Source organism: Myotis yumanensis, unplaced genomic scaffold (genome assembly GCF_028538775.1).
Source record: "Myotis yumanensis isolate MYYU_CA2020_CCGP unplaced genomic scaffold, mMyoYum1.0.hap1 SCAF_7, whole genome shotgun sequence".
Classification (NCBI taxonomy): Eukaryota; Metazoa; Chordata; class Mammalia; order Chiroptera; family Vespertilionidae; genus Myotis; species Myotis yumanensis.
Window position 1 is genome coordinate 11,526,829 of NW_027223758.1, and position 23,484 is coordinate 11,550,312.

The 23,484-nt window shown below is 47.2% G+C and overlaps 2 protein-coding genes across 3 annotated transcripts in view; one reads left to right on the top strand and one right to left on the bottom strand.

Annotated features, from left to right (window-relative positions):
• The window catches only part of ADNP (activity dependent neuroprotector homeobox), a 39,540-nt gene extending 30,337 nt beyond the window's left edge, over nucleotides 1-9,203 (top strand). The window contains exon 4 of the mRNA XM_070419764.1: nucleotides 3,791-9,203. Within this exon, the coding sequence (XP_070275865.1) occupies nucleotides 3,791-6,901 (3,111 nt within the window). The 3' untranslated portion in view covers nucleotides 6,902-9,203. The remainder of the gene's footprint in view (nucleotides 1-3,790) is intronic.
• A 9,400-nt stretch (nucleotides 9,204-18,603) lies between these two features.
• Nucleotides 18,604-23,484, bottom strand: part of BCAS4 (breast carcinoma amplified sequence 4) — a 55,522-nt gene continuing 50,641 nt past the window's right edge. For both annotated transcript variants that reach the window (XM_070421399.1, XM_070421398.1), the window contains one exon: nucleotides 18,604-19,142. In XM_070421399.1, coding sequence (XP_070277500.1) covers nucleotides 19,020-19,142 — 123 coding nt within the window. In that variant the 3' untranslated portion in view covers nucleotides 18,604-19,019. The remainder of the gene's footprint in view (nucleotides 19,143-23,484) is intronic.

Genomic DNA, 23,484 nt, shown 5'->3' on the forward strand with positions numbered 1-23,484 from the left:
GTAAGCTAAGGTTAATTTATTGAAAGACATTTTTTAATGAATTTAGTGTATCTGTATGTGCAGTGTTTATAAAGTCTGTAGTCATGTACAGTAATGTCCTAGCCTTCATGTTCACTCACTCACTCAACCAGAGCACCTTCAGTCTTGCAGGCTCCATTCTTGGTAAGTGCTCTCTCTATACAGGTTTACCATTTTTTATCTTTTATGTTATATTTTTATTGTATCTATTCTGTGTTTAGATTCATAATGTTTAACCATGTTATAACTAGAGGCCCAATGCCCGAAATTCGTGCAAGAGTACACCTTCCTTCCTCTGGCACCCAGGACCCAGGCTTCCCTTATAGCCCCTGCTTTGTCAGGAAGGTCGCCAGGAAGGACTTCTGCTCTAATTAGCATATTACGCTCTTATTATTATAGATTGCCTGTAGTATTCACTATAGTAACATGTTATACAGATTTGTAGCCTAGGAGTAACAGGCTATACACCATATAGCCCAGGTATGTAGTAGGCTATACCATCTAGATCAGGGGTCCTCAAACTTTTTAAACAGGGGGCCAGTTCACTGTCCCTCAGACCGTTGGAGGGCCGGACTATAGTTTTAAAAAAAACTATGAACAAATTCCTATGCACACTGCACATACCTTATTTTGAAGTGAAAAAACAAAACGGGAACAAATACAATATTTGTATTTGCATGTGGCCCGCAGGCCGTAGTTTGAGGACCCCTGATCTAGATATACAACGACTGAGTCTTCTAATGATATATTTCTCAGAACATATATCTGTTAGTAATGGCGACGCATGACTGTATTTCATATTTTCTTTAGTAGAGAAACTAGAAAAAAACCTCTTTTTTGTCATTGGACTAAAACTTCAAGTGTGAAATTTAGAAATTTTGTGTCTTAAAGTTCTGAAGTCCATTATATACCAGCATTCTCCCCTCCCCCAAAAGTACTACCACTATTTCTAAAATTTTCCCTCCAACATTCTGTTCATCTCCATTATCCATTATTTTCTGTCTGTTGCAATTCTTGTTTTTTCTAGAGAAGAGAAGACCATACTCTTTCTTCCTTTTAAGTTTTCTTAATCCTTTTTGTTGCTCTCACCCCACCTCTATGGGGGGCCTAAGCCAGCACATGGGGGAGGGTTTGGTGGTTCTGTAAGATAGCGGTGACAGAGAGGTGTAACATAAGTTTTTACAAATAGGAGTTAAAAACAATATTACATCTACTGTGCAGCACCAGCGATACTAACAAGTATCAGGTGAAAATATGACAGAGAGAGAGTTAGTAGATGGTATTTTCTTTTCCACCGGGAGAATTGATTGTCAATTCTAACTTTACAATTACCTGTTTCAGTAGAAATTGTAATTCTGGATTATATATCTGTTCATTTATCAGAACATACTTGGCAAGGAATTAGTACTTTTAAACTCTTCCTCAGAAATTTGACAGAATAGTTATCTGGTTTTTTTATTACTATTAATTCCCCAGGAAAAGGTATTAACCAACAGTCTTAGAATACAAAAGCTTCCAAGTGGGACATATTATTCAGTTTCATGAATCCCAAAGCCTTATATTCCAACACTAAAGAAGGGTTGAGACTTAAGGGAAAGTGGGTCTTTTATTTTGATTCAAACCAATATCTTAAACAAAGTAGGCTTCTAGGGAGAAAATAGAATCTCTAACCAACCTTGTGTGACCTGTCCTCATCAAAGGACCAAATTACTACATTACGTGTCAATGAGCATAATTCTGGAAGTCGCTCTTTGATACCAGTGCTTCTGGCTTTTGGTAACATCATTGACTCCTCAGTCTGTAGGACATTTTTTATTTTACTTCTTAATTTGAATCAAAGAAGCTGTCAATTCATTACTTCTTTTGAGGCTGCTCTTAAGAAGAAGAGCATGGATTGTAGAAGAAAGCCTACTTTCGGATCAGTATTTTGATCAGCAATGAAATCTGAAAACTATACTGGACTTCAATCAGAGGAAAAAATGTTTTGAGATTTTTGAATATGTGCCTTTTTTTAAATGAAATTTTTTCCATGATGGGAAGGATAAAGGTGTGCCTTTATATTTTATTGCTTAATTGTACTATAACACTCTGGGCTTTGAATTTTATTATATAGTAAATCTGAAGCCTTACTAATTCACAGAGTGAAAGTGATTACACAGTTTATTCATTCATTTCTACCTATAAACCATTTATCTTCAAGCCATTCAGTCAGCAAATGTGACTGATCTTTCCCAAGCATTTGAATAAGAACTTAAAATTGAGGGGTTTTTGTTTGTTTGTTTTTAAATTTACACTGTGGAACTCAAAAATATTTAGTTTAGAACAGCTTTCTCTAATGACTTTGTTTCATAAATTTATTTTGCAAAAGAAAAAAATCAATACCAGGTGTACCGGTTAATAATGCGGATTTCAATAGATGGAGTTACACATATGTTGATATATATGTGATTTATTATATATGCTATTTTGTTGTATTGACAACAAGCTTCAAACTCCATATGTCAAATTTTCTGAAGGTGTTAACATCATAGATAATTTTACGTTTAAAAATGTTGAATTTTGTGCCAAAAAGCATTTGTGGGAAGTTTTAATTCATTACTTTATTTTGAAGAAAAGTGCTGCTGAAAGTTATCGTATACTTCAGGAAGCTTATGGTGAACATGCTCCATCTCAAGATACTTGTGAACGCTGGTTTAAATGCTTTAAAAGGGATGATTTCAATGTGAAAGACAAAGAACGTCCAGGTCAACCAAAAAAGTTTGATGACCAACAATTACAAGCATTATTGGGTGAAGATGCATGTCAAACTCAAAAACAACTTGCAGAAAGATTAAACGTTGCTCAGCAAACAATTTCCGATCATTTACAAGCAATGGGAAAGATTTTAAAGGAAGGAAAATGGGTGCCACATCAACTGAATGAAAGACTAATGGAAAACCAAAAAGTCATCAGTAAAATGTTGCTTCAACGGGATGAAAGAAAATCTTTTTTGCATCGAGTTGTGACTGGCGATGAAAAGTGGATTTATTTTGAGAATCCCAAATGCACAAAACCTGGGTTAATCCAGGTCAGCCATCAACATCGACTGCAAGGCCAGATCACTTCAGAAAGAAGACAATGCTCTGCGTTTGGTGGTATCAGAAAAGTGTGGTGTATTATGAGCTTCTAAAACCAGGTGAAACCATTAATACTGATCGCTACCGACAACAAATAATCAATTTGAACCACGCTTTGATTGTAAAACGGCCAGAAGATATGGCAAAGTAATTTTGCTTCATGATGATGCACCATTACACACTTCAAAACCAATTAAAGACATGTTAAAAGATCTTGCTTGGGAAGTATTAATACACCCGCCAGAAAGTTAAGTTATTCTGGTATTCACCAGACCTTGCTCCTTCAGATTACCATTTGTTCCAATCAGTGGCACATGCACTTTCTGAGCAGCACTTCAAAACATACCAAGAAGTGGAAAATTGGGTCTCTGAATGGTTTATCTCAAAACAAGAAAAGTTCTATAGGGACGGTATCCGCAAATTACCTGAAAGATGGGGGAGATGTGTAGCTAGCAATGGACATTACTTTGAATAAAGCACTTTTGATGTTTCTTTTGAAATTATCGTGTTTTCTTTGATTATAAAATCCGCATTATTAACCCATACACATGGTAGAGTTTCAGCTCTAAAAATAATGTTTTTTAAGAACAAGAACCTAGAACCTGTTATTGCCTATCTGAAGTGGCATTCTGATTCCAGTCTTGTCTTTTCTTTAGGACTATCGGACAAAACCTTTTTGCTGCAGCGCTTGTCCATTTTCTTCAAAATTCTTCTCTGCCTACAAAAGTCATTTTCGGAATGTCCATAGTGAAGACTTTGAAAATAGGATTCTCCTTAATTGCCCCTACTGTACCTTCAATGCAGACAAAAAGACTTTGGAAACACACATTAAAATATTTCATGCTCCAAACGCCAGCACACCAAGTAGCAGCCTCAGCACTTTCAAAGATAAAAGCAAAAATGATGGCCTTAAACCTAAGCAGGCTGACAGTGTGGAGCAAGCTGTTTATTACTGTAAGAAGTGCACTTACCGCGATCCTCTTTATGAAGTAGTTAGGAAGCACATTTACAGGGAACATTTTCAGCATGTGGCAGCACCTTACATAGCAAAGTCAGGCGAAAAATCACTCAACGGTGCTGTCCCCTTAAGCCCAAATGCCTGGGAAGAGGGTAGTATTCACTGCAAGCGATGCCTTTTCATACCAAAGTCCTATGAAGCTTTGGTACAGCATGTCATCGAAGACCACGAACGCATAGGCTATCAGGTCACTGCCATGATTGGGCACACAAATGTGGTAGTGCCCCGATCCAAGCCTCTGATGCTAATTGCTCCCAAACCTCAAGAGAAGAAGGGCCTGGGACTCCAATCAAGAATTGGTTCCCTTGCTTCTGGAAACGTCCGGTCTTTGCCTTCACAGCAGATGGTAAATCGACTCTCAATACCAAAGCCTAACTTAAATTCTACAGGAGTCAACATGATGTCCAATGTCCACCTACAGCAGAACAATTATGGAGTCAAATCTGTAGGCCAGGGCTATGGCGTTGGTCAGTCCATGAGACTGGGTCTAGGTGGCAACGCACCAGTTTCCATCCCTCAGCAGTCTCAGTCTGTGAAGCAGTTACTTCCAAGTGGAAATGGAAGATCTTTCGGGCTTGGGGCAGAACAAAGGTCCCAGGCACCAGCACGATACTCCCTGCAATCTGCTAATGCTTCTTCTGTCTCATCCGGCCAGTTAAAGTCTCCTTCCCTCTCCCAGTCCCAGGCATCCAGAGTATTAGGTCAGTCCAGTTCCAAACCTACTGCAGCTGCCACAGGCCCACCCCTGGCCAATACTTCCTCAACCCAAAAGTGGAAAATATGTACAATCTGTAATGAGCTTTTTCCTGAAAATGTCTATAGTGTGCACTTCGAAAAAGAACATAAAGCTGAGAAAGTCCCAGCAGTAGCCAACTACATTATGAAAATCCACAATTTTACTAGCAAATGCCTCTACTGTAATCGCTATTTGCCCACAGATACCCTGCTCAACCACATGTTAATTCATGGTCTGTCTTGTCCATTCTGCCGTTCAACTTTCAATGATGTGGAAAAGATGGCAGCACACATGAGGATGGTTCACATTGATGAAGAGTTGGGACCTAAAACAGATTCTACCTTGAGTTTTGATTTGACATTACAGCAAGGTAGTCACACTAACATTCATCTCCTTGTAACCACATACAACCTGAGGGATGCCCCAGCTGAATCTGTTGCTTATCATGCCCAAAGTAACCCTCCAATCCCTCCAAAGCCACAGCCAAAAGTTCCGGAAAAAGCAGATGCCCCTGTTAGAAGTTCACCTCAAGCTGCAGTGCCCTATAAAAAAGATATCGGAAAAACCCTTTGCCCTCTTTGCTTTTCAATCCTAAAAGGACCCATATCTGATGCACTTGCACATCACTTACGAGAGAGGCACCAAGTTATTCAGACGGTTCATCCAGTGGAGAAAAAGCTTACCTACAAATGTATCCATTGCCTTGGTGTGTATACCAGCAACATGACTGCCTCAACTATCACTCTGCATCTAGTTCACTGCAGGGGTGTTGGGAAGACCCAGAATGGCCAGGATAAGACAAATGCACCCTCTCGGCTTAATCAGTCACCAGGACTGGCACCTGTGAAGCGCACTTACGAGCAAATAGAATTTCCCTTGACGAAAAAGCGAAAGTTAGATGATGATAGTGATTCACCCAGCTTCTTTGAGGAGAAGCCCGAGGAACCTGTTGTTTTAGCTTTAGACCCCAAGGGTCATGAAGATGATTCCTATGAAGACAGGAAAAGCTTCCTAACAAAGTATTTCAATAAACAGCCCTATCCCACCAGGAGAGAAATTGAGAAGCTGGCAGCCAGTTTATGGTTATGGAAGAGTGACATTGCTTCCCACTTTAGTAACAAGAGGAAGAAGTGTGTCCGAGACTGTGAGAAGTACAAGCCTGGTGTGTTACTGGGCTTCAACATGAAAGAGTTAAACAAAGTTAAGCATGAGATGGATTTTGATGCTGAGTGGTTATTTGAAAATCATGATGAGAAAGATTCCAGAGTTAATGCTAGTAAAACTGCTGACAAAAAGCTCCACCTTGGGAAGGAAGATGACAATTCCTCAGACAGTTTTGAAAATTTGGAAGAAGAATCCAATGGAAGTGGTAGCCCTTTTGACCCTGTTTTTGAAGTTGAGCCTAAAATCCCTAATGATAATCCAGAGGAGCATATACAGAAGGTAATTTCTGAGGATGCTTTAGAATCTGAGGGAAAGCTAGACCAAAAAGATGTGGATGGTTCAAAATATGAAACTATTCATTTGACTGAGGAAACAACCAAACTAATGCATGATGCTTCTGATAGTGAGGTTGACCAAGATGATGTTGTAGAGTGGAAAGGTGCTGCTTCTCCGTCTGAGAGCGGCCCTGGTTCCCAGCACCTGTCAGACTTTGAGGATAACACTTGTGAAATGAAACCAGGAACCTGGTCCGATGAGTCTTCCCAGAGTGAGGATGCAAGGAGCAGTAAGCCAGCTGCCAAAAAAAAGGCTACCATGCAAGGTGACAGAGAGCAGTTGAAATGGAAGAATAGTTCCTATGGAAAAGTTGAAGGGTTTTGGTCCAAGGACCAGTCACAGTGGAAGAATGCATCTGAAAATGATGAGCGCTTGTCCGGTCCACAGATTGAGTGGCAGAATAGCACAATTGACAGTGAGGATGGGGAGCAGTTTGAGAACATGACTGATGGAGTAGCCGAGCCAATGCATGGCAGCTTAACTGGAGTTAAACTGAGCAGCCAACAGGCATAAGTGACAGGTTCTCGGACATCAGGGCCAGGTTCTCTGGCATCAGTGACATGCTGCAGCCTGGAACTCTGTTCTTTGAGTATGACTGCAAAACTATATTCTAACTGGTACTGCCTTCTGACTTGCTGGGTCATCAGGCTGTAAGGACATGTGGCCACTGCAGTCCGGATGGTTATTTCTATGATACATGACTGGCTGATTTGCTTTAGAACTTGCTGTGACAGACACAGTAACTAAATGTGAAAAACCAATAAGCTGGTGGCTCACGAATGCACACAAGGAAAAGCAGAGGTTTATTTTATCTGCCTTCTCAACATTTCTTTCCCTCTGTAAAATGTTTGGTTGAATGTCATTAAGAAGTGTTACCCTGATTCACATGGTAGCATAGGGCCAACATACACGCTACCAATCCAATGTGTATAGTAGACTGGGGAAAATTGATTTTTTTTTCATGTATTCATTCTGAATAGTTAAAATGTATATTTGTACAGTCTTTTAGACCTATTCAGGTAATGCTTATGATATTGTTGTGTACCCATCATAGATGTTTCTTTTTTAGTGTTGCCCTTGCTGTGTAACAAACGCTGTATCTAGTTTACCTAGCAAAAGCTTGAAACTACGCTAGTATAAACTTTTGAACAGACTTAGTTTTTGCACATAACCTTGTACAATCTTGCAACAGAGGCCAGCCACGTAAGATATATATCTGGACTCTCTTGTATTATAGAATTTTTCTTGTTCTGAATATCCTTGACATTACAGCTGACAAACAAAAACTGGTATTTCAGATCTGTTTTCTGAAATCTTTTAAGCTAAAACCACACGCAAGAATTGACTTTGCAGCTACTAATTTTGACACCTTTTAAGATCTGTATGAAAGTGTGTTGTGTTGAAGCAGCAAACCAATGAGTGCTGCATTTTGGATATTTAGTTTTATCTTTAGTTAAACACCACCTGGTGTATTCATTTATACCATTTAATATATGACACACTGTTGTAGTATGTATAATTTTGTGATCTTTATTTCCCTTTGTATTCATTTTAAGCATCTAAATAAATTGCTGTATTGTGCTTAATGTAAATATTTGCTTTATTACACATTACAGTTCTGTGTGTCCATTATGTCTGTACCAGTTGATGCCATGGCGCTCTCATCCGAGATGGAGCCAAGGCCACTGAGGAGAGACTAGTGGAGACTAAGATCTACCACTGGCATGAAGAAGGCTTTCAAGGCACCTGTTAATTTTTTTTTCTTTTTCCTTTTTAAGTGCTAAATTAAACATTCTTTTTTTTCCAGTCCCCCTTTTGTTAAGGAGCATACCCTGCTTATATATGTAAATGTCTCGATGATAAAAAGGATGTAAACATAAATTGGGATTAATTTGCAAGCAGAATCTTAATGCCCTGGTGTTCTTTCTTCTAAATGAAGTAAATGTTAGGTTTCACCTTATGATGGGAACAATTGTACTAAACAGGAAACTACTCTCTTTTGTTATAACTCAACCACCTTGTTAATAAGAAAACGGCTTGGAGATCACCCATTTGGAGGGCTTTCAAGATGGAAGGAGCTGGTATATTTACTATGCAAAGATTCCCAAGATCAACTCATACTAAAGAAGGGAAGTTACAAGGAGCAGAATTAGCATTCTCAGCAATTGTAACCCTGATCCATGCAGAGGGCAGAGGCTTGGCAGCCACCTCTCACTTTTGAAGAGACTGGTTTCCATAATTCTAAGACTTTCCAAAAGATTCATCTCATTGATGCTTTTGTTACCTGAGAGTTGCCTAACCTCCCCGTAAAATGTTAGTCCTGCTACTCCATACAGATGAAAGCATAAAACTAGAGTCTTTAGCATGAGGGGTGGCATGGGGCTAATATAATTCTGTTACACAGTCAGGTTATAAATTCTGTGGATGCCAGCTAATATTTAGGACAGGATATCCCCAAATAACAAATGGAGGTAGGGAGAAACGGCATTAAGAAGGTCTGTTACTTGAGGATAGTAATACCAGCTGAACTTAAGCCATCTCACTTTGTTTGAAAATTACTCTGCCTAATTAACAGGTGGGAAGAATTAGGCCTGGGCTTATTCATCCTCCATGGAGGACTAATGAGAGACGTGCAAGATGGCCAGGGTGGGGTTCCTGGTTGGTGTTCGGGCAGAGACAGAAGAGTGCTTTCTTGCTGAGGTGGTAGGAGTGGACTTTGTTGACTTTCAGAAAAGTTTAGCCAGCTAAGAAGTGGACCAGCTAACCATGTTGCAGAAGCCCTCAAAGTGTCTCAATAAAAGCCATTTTAAAAGAATGTTGTTGCTTACTGTTTGCTTTTGGAATAATCTGGAAATAAAAGCTGTGGCAAACTGCTACTTAATTAGAGAATGCAACTGGAAGTTGAACAATTCTTTAAATTTTCTTTATAACAAGGAAGAATGTGATTCCAGAGAACATTTGCCCTTTAAGCTTCTGGAGTCCAGCTGACTAGCACTGCGGTTCCCCTTTCAACACTTGCAAGTATTGTCGTCGTTCCGTCTTTGGTTCCCTGAGCAGTTCCAGGGTCTGTCCCCTCCTGAGATCCAAGCTGTGAAGTATCTGTGCCTTTTATGCCCTGTAGCTGTGTGCCTGGTCCAAATGCCTGGCCGTTGGTAAAAATGCACACTTGTTAAGAAAACAAATGCGCGCCAGTTCTGAGAGCCATCTAGCAGACGGGTGAGTGCCCTGTTTGAAACACTTCACTTGAAGCCATTCGCCAATGAGGACTGCCACGTAGAGGGGTGCCTCACTGTAGGCTGCCAGCACCAAACCCTCCGGGTGGGGCCCCCAAAGCATCTCTGGGTGATTGTCCGCCACTGAAGTGTGAGAACCACTTAGCTTGAGTGAAGTCTACTCTACATAGTGGGCTTCACAGAGCAGCAGGTGCCCCTGTCAGCAATGGTCTATTCTACCCATTGTGACCCCCATTTCTAACCACCCTGTTTGCTCATGGGGTTGGCCCCAACTGCAGGTGTGTTTCACCAAAGTGTCTTGTGAAAATACCTCAAACCCCAAAAGATTGGAAACAGAAGAGGCGGCTCCCACCATTCTGAAACGGTGTTGCAGCCAGTTGGCCGCTGTAAGGTGTTCTAGAAAAAGACTTTCAGCTGAGATAAACTCGACCAACAAACTAGGAAAAAAGCAAGGCTTTTTCTGCCAGCTACTACGGGAAGGTTAGCTTAAAAGTAGACTCAAACTTGTACCACATGAGGGTCTCCATTTGGTAATTCTCTGCATCCTGCTACTCCCCATCATCTTACTCTGCTTTAACAGTCACTAACTTGAATCTGGTGGGGGCTGTGTTCAAAAATAAGTATATAAGGGAGAAATTGCATATCCTGAAGTCATGACTTCAACGTTCCCCAACTAGACAGGAAGGGAGTTGTGCTGTCATTGCCAGGAGAGATGCAGAGTCTTCAGCTCAATTTAAGTGAGGTTGCAGGTCTGTGTGTTTCAGAATACAACGTACATCTGTGGTACACACCAACCCTCCCCCCCACTCCCGGTACACCATTAGGTCTTAGATGTACAGCCGTTTTAACATCGACTGGTGTTTGCGATACATCTTCCTGTACCTTTATTCATGTCTTATTACTAAATGAAGCAAAATGGATATCCTACTAAGCAAACTGTTCACCTTGTTGAAACTGATAGGCTTTTCCAATGTACTTGATGGGAAATCTGTGTTGGCTGCCATCTACAGCCGTGTGAGGCCAGCAGCCATCTGGGAGCGTAGGACTCAGAGCCTGCCTTGGAGACCACTGCACAGCTTGCTGGCGGCTGCATCTGCCAGCACAGCTATAGGGGCTTCTCTGGGAGGAGGGAACCAAGGGGCTCAAGCTCAGAGCCCTGTCCTCCAAGGAGGGGACACCCAGGCCAGAGGAGTGTGACCGTTCCCAAAGGCCTGGAGCTCAGCGCACATCCTCAGTACACATGTGCTTAGCAAGTCCTTGCGAGTGAACATGCGGAAGTATTCCTGGGACTGGCTGTGGAACACTGGATTCTAAGGTAATTTGAGTCCTCAAAACAGTCCTGCTCCAGCCCCAAATAAAGCCCTGTAAAGGGAAGATTAGCCCCGAGTTTCAGAACATGGAGGCTCAGAGAAGTAACTTGGACCCAGGCTGAGTCCGTGGCCCCTGGAATTCCCAACCACAGCGTGCAGCCGTGGTCCTGACCAAAAACGAGCCTCATAAGAAAGCCTGTCTGTGCTGTGAAGGCAGACACATGAGCCCGTCTCAACCAACACACACTTTCCCTGACAGCGTTTTCCGAACTGCTCGCTCACGCTGCTGTCTTCCTCATTTTTGCCACATCTGCCTAAGGAACTGCTCTGTGTACTTGGTATATTTCAACTCCCCTTTTTAAAAAAAAGAAAGCTATCTCTGCAAAAAAAGAACAATCAACATCATTTGCCATTTAATGGCCTTCATAAAAATAAATACAAGAAAGAAAAAACACTAAGTTTTGCCACCTTTAACTGCTTGCTGAGGTCTGTGAGCCTGAGACTTGCTCTGTTGGTTAAAAGGGAAAATAGGGTTCAGGTCACACGGGCATCAAAAGGAGACTTTCCTTGGCCCAGCCAGGCAAGACAAAGAATTGGATGAGCCTCGTGTCTGTCTCAGTGTGGCTTGTACCCTACTGCGTGCCGGTGGCCCTGAACTAGAAGTCAGGGGATGGCTCTAGTTCAGAGTGCTTCCCAGGGAAGTCTGTGATGACCTGATTCTGGCTTTAGACTCCTATTTTTGGAATAAGAGTCTCCCTCTCCCTGGTAGATAACAGGAACTCCAACTAAGACTGGGCTGAATCAAGGGGACACGCAGGTAACCCACTGCCTGAGTGGGGAAGGCTGCTCAGTGGTATCAGCAAAGGCTCCAGTCCCTTTTTTTTTCATCTTCATTCTGACACCCACATGGTCACCTTCATCCTAGGCAGGCACCCCAGTGTTCATCGGCCCTTCCATTCACCTTCCCTGAGAGGGTTTCCCCTCCTCCTATTGAACAAGACTTGAAACTGAGAGGCCACTGACCACTCCCGAACAAGTTTCTGTGGCCCATGGCTTAGGCCAGAGCAACCTTGGTGAGTTGCTGAGCTAGGATTACCTTGTGGCTTAGCTCAGTCAGCACCCATCTCTGAACCTGAGGTGGAACCAGTTCAACCCAGTTCCATTTCAAACTCAGGAAGGCATGAGATGGATATTGAGGCCACTACAATTTTTTTTTCTTTAGAATAGTTTATTGGTTTCAGAGAGGGAGGAAAGGAGAAGAGAAACATCAATGTGAGAGCGCATTGATCGGCTGCCTCCTCCACTCCCCCACCAGGGATCGAACCTGAAGCTGGCATGTGCCCTGACCAGAAATCAAACCAGCAACCCCTGAGTGCACAGGATAACACCCACCCAACTGGGCCACACCAGCCAGGGTGAGACCTCTACATTTTTCCAAAATAAACCTTTTTCCATCAAGTTTGGAAAACAGAAGGGCCCTAGCTGGTTTGGCTCAGTGGATAGAGTGTCAGACTACGGACTGAAGGGTCCCGGGTTGGATTCCAGTCAAGGGCACATGCCTGGGTTGTGGGCTTGATCCCCAGTGGGGGGTGTGCAGGAGGCAGCCAATCAATAATTATCTCTCATCATTGATGTTTCTATCTCTCCCTCTCCCTTCTCTGCAATCAATAAAAAGATATTCACACACATTCTCACACACACACGGAAAGTGCAGTTGTTACAACTGAGAAGAGGTAGTAAATTCTCTTTTAAAAATCTCTTGACTGCTGTTCTTTAAAAGCACTGACCCGGGCCCTGGTGCACGCTGAAGTCACAGAACCCAGCCATGCTGCAGCTCCTCCCCCAGGGATGCTGATGTAACTGGGCTGCCGGGTGGCCCAGCTGATTCCAATGTGCAGCCAAAACTGAGAACAATGGTGGGTTTTTTGTTTTTGTGGGTTTTTTAATTGAGAAAGAAAAGAGAAAGAAAGAGGAAGAGAAATATCGACTTGTTGTTCCAATTATTTATGCATTCATTGGTTGGGGACCCTGACTGGGGGTCCAACCCACCACCTTAGTGTATAGGGACGATGCTCTAACCCAGCGGTTCTCAACCTGTGGGTCGAGACCCCTTTGGCGGTCGAACGACCCTTTCACAGGGGTCGCCTAAGACCATCCTGCATATCAGATATTTACATTACAATTCATAACAGTAGCAACATTACAGTTATGAAGTAGCAACAAAAATAATTTTATGGTTGGGTCACAACATGAGGAACTGTATTTAAAGGGCCAGAAGGTTGAGAACCACTGCTAACCAATCAAGCTACCCAGCCAGGGTGAGAACCACTGCATTAAAGACACACAAGGGAACCTGGGCTACAGCATGAGCTTTCCCCTGATGAACAGACTTGCTCCCAGTGGTTCCCGGTGTAAGACCATATTTTCCATTCCCCTCTACTCAACACCAGTCGGACAGCCTACAAGTCCCATCTCTACACTCAAAGATGCAGCCTGGGCGTAGCAAACAATTGTACATGTGCAAGCTAATGCCCTCACGTCTCCCCGCTTCACAGGCAGCAAGACCAGGGGCCTAAACCGAGAGCCGTTGCTCCCGGCTAGAGCCCCCGGGAAGCCACCCTGGATACGCCAACAGAAGAAAGGCACATACCTTGTTCTTGGGGTGCTCCTCCAGGTCTCCCTCACGGACGCCTGGGCCCGGCTCTCCCAGAAGAGTGGTGCTGCTGAAACACTTACATTTGTGATGGAGCAGCTCCTCGCAAGACCCCAGGGAGGAAGTCCTTCCGGGTGCAGGGGCCGGCTTCCAGCGTTCAGTCTGGGCTGGTTTGGATCTTTGGGAGAACCACACCTTTATCCCAACCAAATGCATTTGTCTGGGCAGTCTGCTCCTCAATCCCTTCCTCAAACTCCCATCATGTGTAGCCAGCAAAGCAGACCCACCAGTAGTCCCAGGAAAGAGGGCAGAGACCAGCCCTGGGCCCACCGCCCCTCCCCAGTGGCTTGCAAGCCTGAAGTGCATCCAGCTGATGCTGACTGGTAAGGCTTCGGGCTCTTGAGTCCACAGCCAACCCACAGGACTCAGGGACAGCTGCTCAGAGTCAGGATTGCTTTGAGTGTTTGCAAACCCCAAGATGGTTGTGCTCTTGACCATAAGACAAAGAGGAATTTTGCTGTAAGATGGGGAGGAAAATGCCTGGATGCCTCCAGCTGCCTGGAGATGGGTGGGGATGGGGGTCAACCAATCATGTGGCCCTCCTCTCTGAGAACGCTTTTCACCTCAAGCAGAGCTTTTTATCACAGGTGGATGCTGTCAAATGCTTTCTCGGCATCTACTGAGGTGACTGCATAGTTGTTGACCTTTAGTAATACAGTGCGTTATGTTGATTTTCGGATGTTAAGCCAACCTTGCATTTCTAGGAGCTCCCACTTGGTCATGGTGAATAATCCTTTTCATAAGTTGCTGGGTTCAGTCTGCTAATACTTTGTCGAGGAGTTTTGTATTTATATTCACGAGGGATACCGGTCTGTAGCTTTCTTATATCGTTGTCTGACTTGGTACCAGTCACCCCCCAGAGGAGCCGAGGAAAGCACACGCTTCTGTAATGAGACCCCCACTCCCTGTCCCCATGGAATCTGAAATCGGGGCACAGAGATGCCTGCAAATGCCAATGCCACAGGGGCCGGCAGGTAAAATCAATTAGTGAAACTATTTGATATGAGAAACCTGGAGAGCATGGCCCCGCCAAAGCGACGCAGCTGTAGCTCATTGTTGCCTTGCGAGAACGTGGGCCAATACTGCCAGGTAGTTCCCGTTTTTTAAGAGAAACTGCAAGTCCAGGTCTTTGTCTGGACTGCCCAAATTTTTAAATGCTGGCAACTGATTTTAATTGAATATTTTGAATAGGTAAACACCAAAATATTGTTAATATATTTTTATTGATTTCAAAGAGAGAAACATCCGAGAGAGAGAGAGAGAGACATATGATCGATAGGCTGCCTCCTACAAGCCCCCCACCAGGGATGGAACTCGCAACCTGGACATGTGCCCTGATGGGGGAATTGAACCATGATCTCCTGGTTCATAGGTCAACGCTCAATCCCTGAGCCACCGCAGCCAGGCCAAAAATTATTTTTGTAAGTATACTAAAGTAAAAAAAAAAAGCTTTCTCACCTAAAACAGATATTTACTGTTCTCAAAGTTCTGTTTTCCTCCCAGAGAATTTCGATGCTTTTCTTTCGTGCACAAATGGTGGCATATCATGCACATGTGTATGCACTTTGGCTTTCTGATCTCGGTGGTATTTCTATACCGATTCATCAAGAATTCCAAATCCATTCTTATAACTTCAGGGGATTCCATCTATCCATGTATCATGGATGGGCTATAACTAAACCAATCCCATAGTGATGGACACGGAGGTTCCTTCCGAACTCCTGCTATTTCATTGCACAGTGAATAACATTTTGCATGTGTCGTTTCTCTCGTGTGTGTATTGGAAGGCTGGACCCTAAGGGTGGAATTACTAGGTTCACAGGTATACACGTTTCTAATGTTGACAGGTACAGCCCACGGCCTCCATGAGAATGGTTCCCCCTAATAATGTGTGAGAATGAATGTTTCTTTGGGATTTCACCAACAGTGTTTTCAAAAAAACACTTCATTTTTGCCAGCCTGATAAAACTGTGATTTCAATCTTCTTGCATATTGATTGGTATAGATTGTGGTTGACCAGCTTTTCAAATGTTTAAAAGTCTTTTTGCATTTCCTGTGAAATTCCTTTTCATATCCTTTGCCCATTTTTAATTATTTCTCCTTTTATATACCAGTGCTGTTTATATATTAGGGAGTTATCCTTCTGTAATATGAGCTGCAAATAAATTTTCCCTGTTTGTCATTTGTCTTTTAAATATGCTTAGGATGTTGTTGTTCTGTTTTAAAGTTTCTTTTTGCCATGCAGAGGATTAATCATATATATATATATGGTCAATTTGATCTAGCTTTTATGGCTTCTGGATTTTGTATGATTCTGTAATGTTTATGCCTCCTTATATATTAATTTTCATATATTTAACTCCTCTTTACTCCATCTGGAATTCTGGAGCTGCTCCTGGTGAGCAGAGAGAAGTATGGAACTCACTTTTTTCCAGATAGTTACTCAGATGTCTCAACCTGAAAACAATTTAAAAACAGTTTAGGGCAAACCACACATTCTGTCAACCCAGGGCCACCGTCTTGAAACCTCTTGCTTTGACGGACACGAAGTTCACATCCACAGGAGAAGGGGCAAGCAGCGGCAGAAGAGCCTTGCTCTCATGGAAATTTGCAGAGTGGCCTTTGTGCTAGCCTCCCTGTCCAACAACAGCACAGAGAAAGGAAAAGGTCGCCCTTTCTGAGGCTGCAAAGTGACCCTTGCAAGGGGCACCTGCCGAGTCAGGGGCACCTGCCGAGTCAGTACCGAGGCTTCATTTACTTGGGCACTTGCTCTAAAGGAGACACCTGTCCGGTCACGTGGCACAAGGACAGGGCCTCCAGCATCCCAGGCTCCCAGGACCGAGGTCGGGAATACCTGGCAGACCGTGCCTGACCTCCCCTCCCCCAGGTGTCTCCAAAGGACCCTAAAAGTTTATTGTTTGGCACTGCAACTCCAGGAACTTGGAGTGGCCAGTTCTAGTTCATTTGCCACCAGAGATCAGTGATGGCGAACCTTTTGAGCTCGGCGTGTCAGCATTTTGAAAAACCCTAACTTTGGTGCCATATCACATACAGAAATTTTTTGATATTTGCAACCATAGTAAAATAAAGATTTATATTTTTGATATTTATTTTATATATTTAAATGCCATTTAACAAAGAAAAATCAACCAAAAAAATGAGTTCGAGTGTCACCTCTGACACGCGTGTCATAGGTTCGCCATCACTGGGATAGATGTTCTCGCGGACAGCGAAACCTGGAGAGAGCGAATTGGACTTTCGGTAGCTGTCACTCCTGACTTGTTCTTACTCTGAAATATAAGGGCAGTTCCGAAGTCACTGCTGTGGAGGCTCTTAACTGCCCTGCTCGACTGGGACATGTGCACAGCCCTCCTCCCAGCAGCCTCTGTAGGCACAGCGCCCACTGCCGAGTGCCGCTGCCAGGCCCTGAGCCAGTGCTCGTGCAGGTCATCGTGTCTCATCCTCACAACAACCCATGAGCCTCAGCATTTTCCTGAGGAGGAGGCTGGGCTCAGAGAGGGTGAGCAACTAGCCCAGTGATGGCGAACCCTTTGAGCTCAGCGTGTCAGCATTTTGAAAAACCCTATCTTAACTCTGGTGCCGTGTCACATATAGAAATTTTTTGATATTTGCAACCATAGTAAAACAAAGACTTATATTTTTGATATTTCTTTTATATATTTAAATGCCATTTAACAAAGAAAAATCAACCAAAAAAATGAGTTCGTGTGTCAGAGGTTCGCCATCACTGAACTAGCCCAGGGTCACATAGCTGAGGCATAAGGAGATGATGGTGCCACCCAGGCCGGCTGACCTCAGAGCCCATAAGCTCTTAGCCTCGGTCCTGTGGGTCTCTATTTTAGGCCACTGAAGGTGCTCTGGCTTGGCCACTGGCATTGCCTGTCACCCTCCCTGTCACCTGGTTCAGGCTCTGGAAGGAGAAAGAAGCCTCGGCCTCTCCAGCGATCAACATAGACTCAGCCTTCTGGAAGGTGGTGTCTGAAAACGGAACTTTCCATCGAATCTGTGCTGTCCCCGAGCAGGCTGGGTGGGGCACAGCGAGCGTCTAAGCTCCCTTCATTACTAACAGTCCGATTGATTCGACGCAGCCACAAGGATCAGCGATCGCAGCTGCACAGGGACGCCTCCCACAGGCACAGTGTCAGCCGGGAGCCAGACACAAAGAGGACACAACGTGCGCATCCTCATCACCCTGCAGCCCACAGAGGACAGGCTGCAGCCCTGTCTGCACCTCGAGGTATCGGTGGGGCTGGTGCAGGGGGCCGGGCAGCGGGGAGGAGTGGGGCGGGCGGAGCCGGGGCCGGGACAGGGACCAAGCTTGCTTGTTTCTCCACCTGGGGGAGGGGAACAGATGTGAAAACCCGTGAAGCATGCGCAAAGGTGCACCTTTCTCTATGTCTGCTAGACTTCCATAGTTTAACATAACTTATAAACATTTTTAATAAAAAAAATCAGTTTACAAAAACTGCCTCCACAGAAAAACATCAGCTCTTCTTGAAACAAGGGATCCACCTTTATCATTTAATTCCAAAAATTACCCTAAAATTGGCAAGTTTCAACTTTTTCCTTTTCTGCTATCTCACCTGATTCATTAAGTTAAATTTCCTTGAAATTCCAGTGCAGGTCTGCGTGTGTGTGTGTGTGTGTTCCCTTGGCTCTCGGAGAAATTCTAGAAAAAAGAGAAACATGACTAAAGTGTGGACTTTCAGGGTAATAGCAGGAAACTCACCTGCATGAGAAGAAATGGGAGCAAACACACCTTTGCAGACGAAGTCCCGACACCTCTGCACCTCCGCGGCTGCTGGGGTCTGAGGGCCGAGTGGGAGTGGCGCCCAGCAGGCGGGGCCGGGGCTGCATCGGAGATTGGGGCGGCTCGCCCAGGTGGCAGGAGTGGCCTTACAGAAACCGTCACCCGCCCGACCCGTTCCCACGCCCAGACCACACGTGACCTCTTGACACCTTTATTGACATGATTCACATGCCAGGGGGCACTGGGTTCGCAACAAACCAGCCAACAGTGAGGGACATAAGCCACAGCCCTGTGCACCCAGTGAGTCCCCCATATTCCCGTGCAAAACCCTCCAGAGAGCAAGTCCCGCTGTCCCTCGGGCACAGCAGCCCGTCACACCTGACCGCCAACCACCAGCGGACAAAGCCTTCGGCAGCTCCTCCTGGAGGCATCGCCACGCAGGGTCCAGCTGCTTCTCCAGACCCCTCGGTCTCACATGAAGGGGGGGGGGGGGGGGGGGGTGCAGAAATTCAGCAAACAAATCGATGACAACAAAAATAGAAGCCGGGGCTGCCCCGCACGCAGAGGGTCACTCCCCGGCGTCCCGGATGGCAGGACCGCCAGCTCACAGGCGGCCACGGCAGAGGGGGGCCTGGGGCGCCGCCTCCCCGGCGTCCGCAGGAAAGTAGTCCTCAGTCCTGTACAACGCGGGCAGCTCAAACAGCGGGGACGCCGGCCTGGACAGGTTCTGGAATGACAGAAACGGGGTGCCCATCAGCCATGTGACTCCACTTGTTTTGTGACCCAAGAATTCCAGTTGGAGGAACGGGTCCTATAGGGAGAGTCATGCACATGATGGGAGACTCCGAGAGGCTCTGGCAGCTCTGCCCAGAGGAAGCCGCCCCCAGGGAGCCGGCCACGGGCAGGTCCCTGTGCCCCAGGGAGCACCGTGTGGGCAGGGAGCACCATGTGGGATCAGCAGGCACAGGCAGAGCCCGGCGCGCACAGGGACGCCGGGAAAGCCAGCCGCGGCGCCAGGGCACAGACAGCTCAGCAGGGTCCCCGGGAGCCTGGGCAGGGTCTGCCGCTGCAGGAACTGGACGGGCTACTGGGGACCCATCTGTGCTCCTGAGTGTGTGCCACATGCATGTGTTAGTTTTTGTTTTTTCAATCGAACCGTTGTAGGAAGCGCTTACTTATTTCTGGGTGGATGTTGCTGCAGGGGGGACGGGAAGGAGCTTTTCCATCAGGCGCCCTCCCCAAGCTCTCTAGTGGCAGACGCTCCAGGCTACACCTGCATCTGAGGAAAGTCCAGCTTTACCCAGGAACCCCTCAAACTCAGACGCATGGGGAGTCTCCTGGGAGGGTTAGGAAGGACCACGTCGGACCCACCCTGAGTCTGATGTCACTGGTTGGTGGTGTGGCCTGGGCACTGGGCACCTTCAGAGCTCTCAGGGCTGATCCCAGTGAGTGACAGCTGAGGATCGGCCAGGCTGCAGAGGGGCTGCTCCGGTAGGGGGATGGGCAGGGTGTAGGGGGGAGGAGGCGGATTCTAGTGTCTGAGCCCAGGGCCCCGAGCTCTCCCCACACCAAGCCCTCTCAATTGCATCAAAGGATTTCCAATAAGGCAGGACGTGCCCAGGTGTCTAGGAGCACAAACCTCCGTGTCGTCACCCACATCTGAAAACCAAGACCAGCATTTCACCTTGGCCACGGGCCAGCCTCACAAAAGGACGAATAGAACATCCCACGCACTCAGCACCGGCCGGCCCACCCTGGCTCAGCCCACTAGGCGGCCACGTGGGACACGGGCCTTTGCCACCTGTCCCCCCCCCCCCCCCCCACTCCCAGCACCTCCCTGGGCTGCATCCTCCCCCCATCTCCCCCCCCCCCCCCCCCCCCCCCCCCCCCCCCCCCCCCCGCCACAGATGGGGCCAAAGCCCTTCAATAGCACCGCGGCCAGACACAACTGAGAACTCACACCAGGGCGATGCGGCGAGGAGAGAGGAGAGCCCACAGCTTTAGAGTATCTTCACCCCATTCCTCCCGAGAACTGGCCCCCGCCCAGTGCCATCCAGAAAACACTCCAAAGTCCATTCTGTGATCCTGAAAGACAGGCTCAGGGCCCAGGCAAGAGGAGGGGCCCCTGAGGGTCCCCACAGGCCAGTGACCAGGCCAGGTCACAGCCAGGGTCCCGGGCCGGCTGAGTGGCCCCTCCTGGGGCTGCTGGGCCTTATCCTGATCCCCTGTTCTTTCTGAAATGGCTCTACCACACAGGCGGGGCTTTTGCCTCCTCTATCAAGGGGACAGGCTCCCAAAAAAGGAGGAAAATCCACCTCATTAAGAAGGAACCACGAAGTGATCAGAAAAGACTTTTAGCAGCTTTAGATGTCATGGTGTCTCCAGATCCAGCGAGATCTGATGTAAGAAATGGTCCTGCCTCGTGATGGAGGGAAACATCATCGCTGCTTCGGAAAGCAAGGAAAGGGGGTGCAGGGAGGCGGGCCCCGCCAGACGCAGAGAGCTGCTGCGTGTGCTCAGAAAAGGAAGTTCCCCCGAGGAACCCACAGGGCTCCCGAGAACAAGCCTCTGCACACAGGCTCGCGCTCCCTTGTCTGAAGGGCCCCCAGCCTCCACGACCGGAAGGAAGGCTGTGGAGCTGGCGGCTCCGTCCCGGCCCTGGAGCAAGCCCCTGGCAACACCATGGGGCACGGGGGAATGTGGGCAAGTGACTCAGCCGCTGGAGAGCGGGACTGACGTCTGCCAGAACAGGTGGCCTGTGATGAGCCAGGGGCTCGGAATGCGGCCTCTTCAGCTCCAAGCGCTGCTCTAGCCGGTGGGTGGGCGTGGCGAGGGCGTGTGCCCGTCCAGCCTCCACTTCCCATTGGGGTGTGGATGGGCATCTTGATTTTCCTGCTTTCACTTGTGCCAGCCCCCAGCCCACCCTACAGCTAAAGGAAGGGTGAGAGGAGGCGGGACCTCCCCAGCAGGGATGGGTCCAGGGGTGATCACGTGACCCACGCTGGGCCAATGAGAAGCAGCTGTGGGACTTTTGCTGTTGGGACAGGGATGTCCCAACTCCACCCAGGTTCCTGTGAGGATGGGTCCCAAGCCTGAGGGCCACTTCTTATTTGTTATTGTTGTTGTTAATCCTCACTCGAGGATATTTTCCCATTGACTTTTAGAGAGAATACAAGGGAGAGACAGAGACAGAGAGAGAAACATCGATGTGAGAGAGACACATTGATTAGTTTCCTCCTGCATGCACCCTGACCAGGGCTGGGGATCAAGCCTGCAACCCAGGTATGTGCCCTTGACTGAAATCGGACTCAGGACCCTTCAGTCCACAGGCCAACACCCTATCCACTGAGCCAAACTGGCTAGGGCCTGAGGCCACTTCTGCCACCACTGGGGTGCCTGCCAAGGAAGCTGTGTTGGAGACAGAGCAAGACTGAGACCTGACAATATCGTTTGAGCACCTGAATCCTATTTTTCTAGATGCTAGAGCAGGGGTGGGCAAACTTTTTGACTCGAGGGCCACAATGGGTTCTTAAACTGGACCGGAGGGCCAGAACAAAAGCATGAATGGATTGTTTGTGTGAACTAATATAAATTCAAAGTAAACATCATTACATAAAAGGGTACGGTCTTTTTTTTTTTTTTAGTTTTATTAATTTCAAACGGGCCGGATCCGGCCCGCGGGCTGTAGTTTGCCCACGGCTGTGCTAGAGTCACCCTGGACTCTCTGTTCCTGAGCCAGGACTTCTTGCTGAAGCCAAGCTGGCCTGGGCTGCTGTCACTTGCAACCAAGAGTCCTGCTTAAAACAAATACTAAGCCCAGAGTGGTGCCAGCGAGCGCCTGGAAACCAGTTCTCGACTCAGCAGGTGAGGGCCCATCTGTGAGGCTGAAAATAGCCCAGTACCCCAGATGCTGTCGGGGGAGCAGGCCCGCCCCCGAGGCCAGGCCCCAGCACAGGCACCCCAGATGCTGTGCAAACCCAGCCCTGTCACTCCCATTCTCTCTTCATTCTCACGGCAACCTGCGATGAAAGAGTCTGCCCCATCTCAGGCCACAGGAGCCTCCAGCTGGGGTCCGCTCAGGCCCATGCAGCTCCAAGCCCCGCCCCCACCTGTCACCCCTCCTGGCACGGCCTCAACTCCACGAGGACAGAGCAGCAAACCCAAACCCTTGAGAATCTCTCAGGGGACTTCGGAGATCTCCACCTCCCACCCTCCACCTACAGAGTCCTGCCCCTCTGGGGTGGCCAGATGAGCAAGGACGGGTGCCCCACTCAGGCTCAAGCCCAAGCCTGCAGGCAGGAGTGACCCACCAGCTCCGACAGGATGGGAGACAGGAGACCAGCCATGCAGGCCCCGGGCTCAGCCACACATCCGACCTCCCAGTTACCCGAGTGCCCTCCCTCAGCACAAGCCCGCCTGCCATCCTCTGCAGGAGGGATCTCGGGGCACTGAGCCTGGTATGCCCCAGGGTCTCCCCACACGCCCCACCTTCCTCACTTCCACCCTCACACCTGAGGCACATGCGCTTGTGGTTTTTTAAACGTTTTCCATGACACCAGACTGCCGGCTTCTCTTGGAAAATGGCATGAGCTAGTTGCTCTGGCCCACAGCCCCCTCACCAGGGGCTGAGCTGAGGAGTGCTGTCCTATGGGCCACACGCCCCCAGGCCACCTCACCATCGCCTGGCCCGCTGCTCCCGTAGATGCTCAGAGCCGCATCCTGGCCATCTGCACCCCAAGCAGCTCCTTTCCTGACCAAGCCCCCACATGGCTGTTGCATCATGTGTTCCAGAAACCCTGCAGCCCCTCGTGAGCCCCCACCCACCCATGCCTCTCAGGAAGCCTGCTGCACAGCCCTGATCCTGGCTGCTTTCTGTACAGGCCACAGTCAGCTAACCAATCCTGCAAAGGGCCAGACAGTAAATATTTCAAGCTTTGCAAGCTGCAAAGTCTCTGTCAAACTACTCGACTCTGCCATGTAGCAAAAAAGCAGCCAGGGACAATATGTAAATGAATGGCATGGCTGTGTGTCAGTAAAACTTTATTGACAAAGACAGTGGTGGGCCAGAT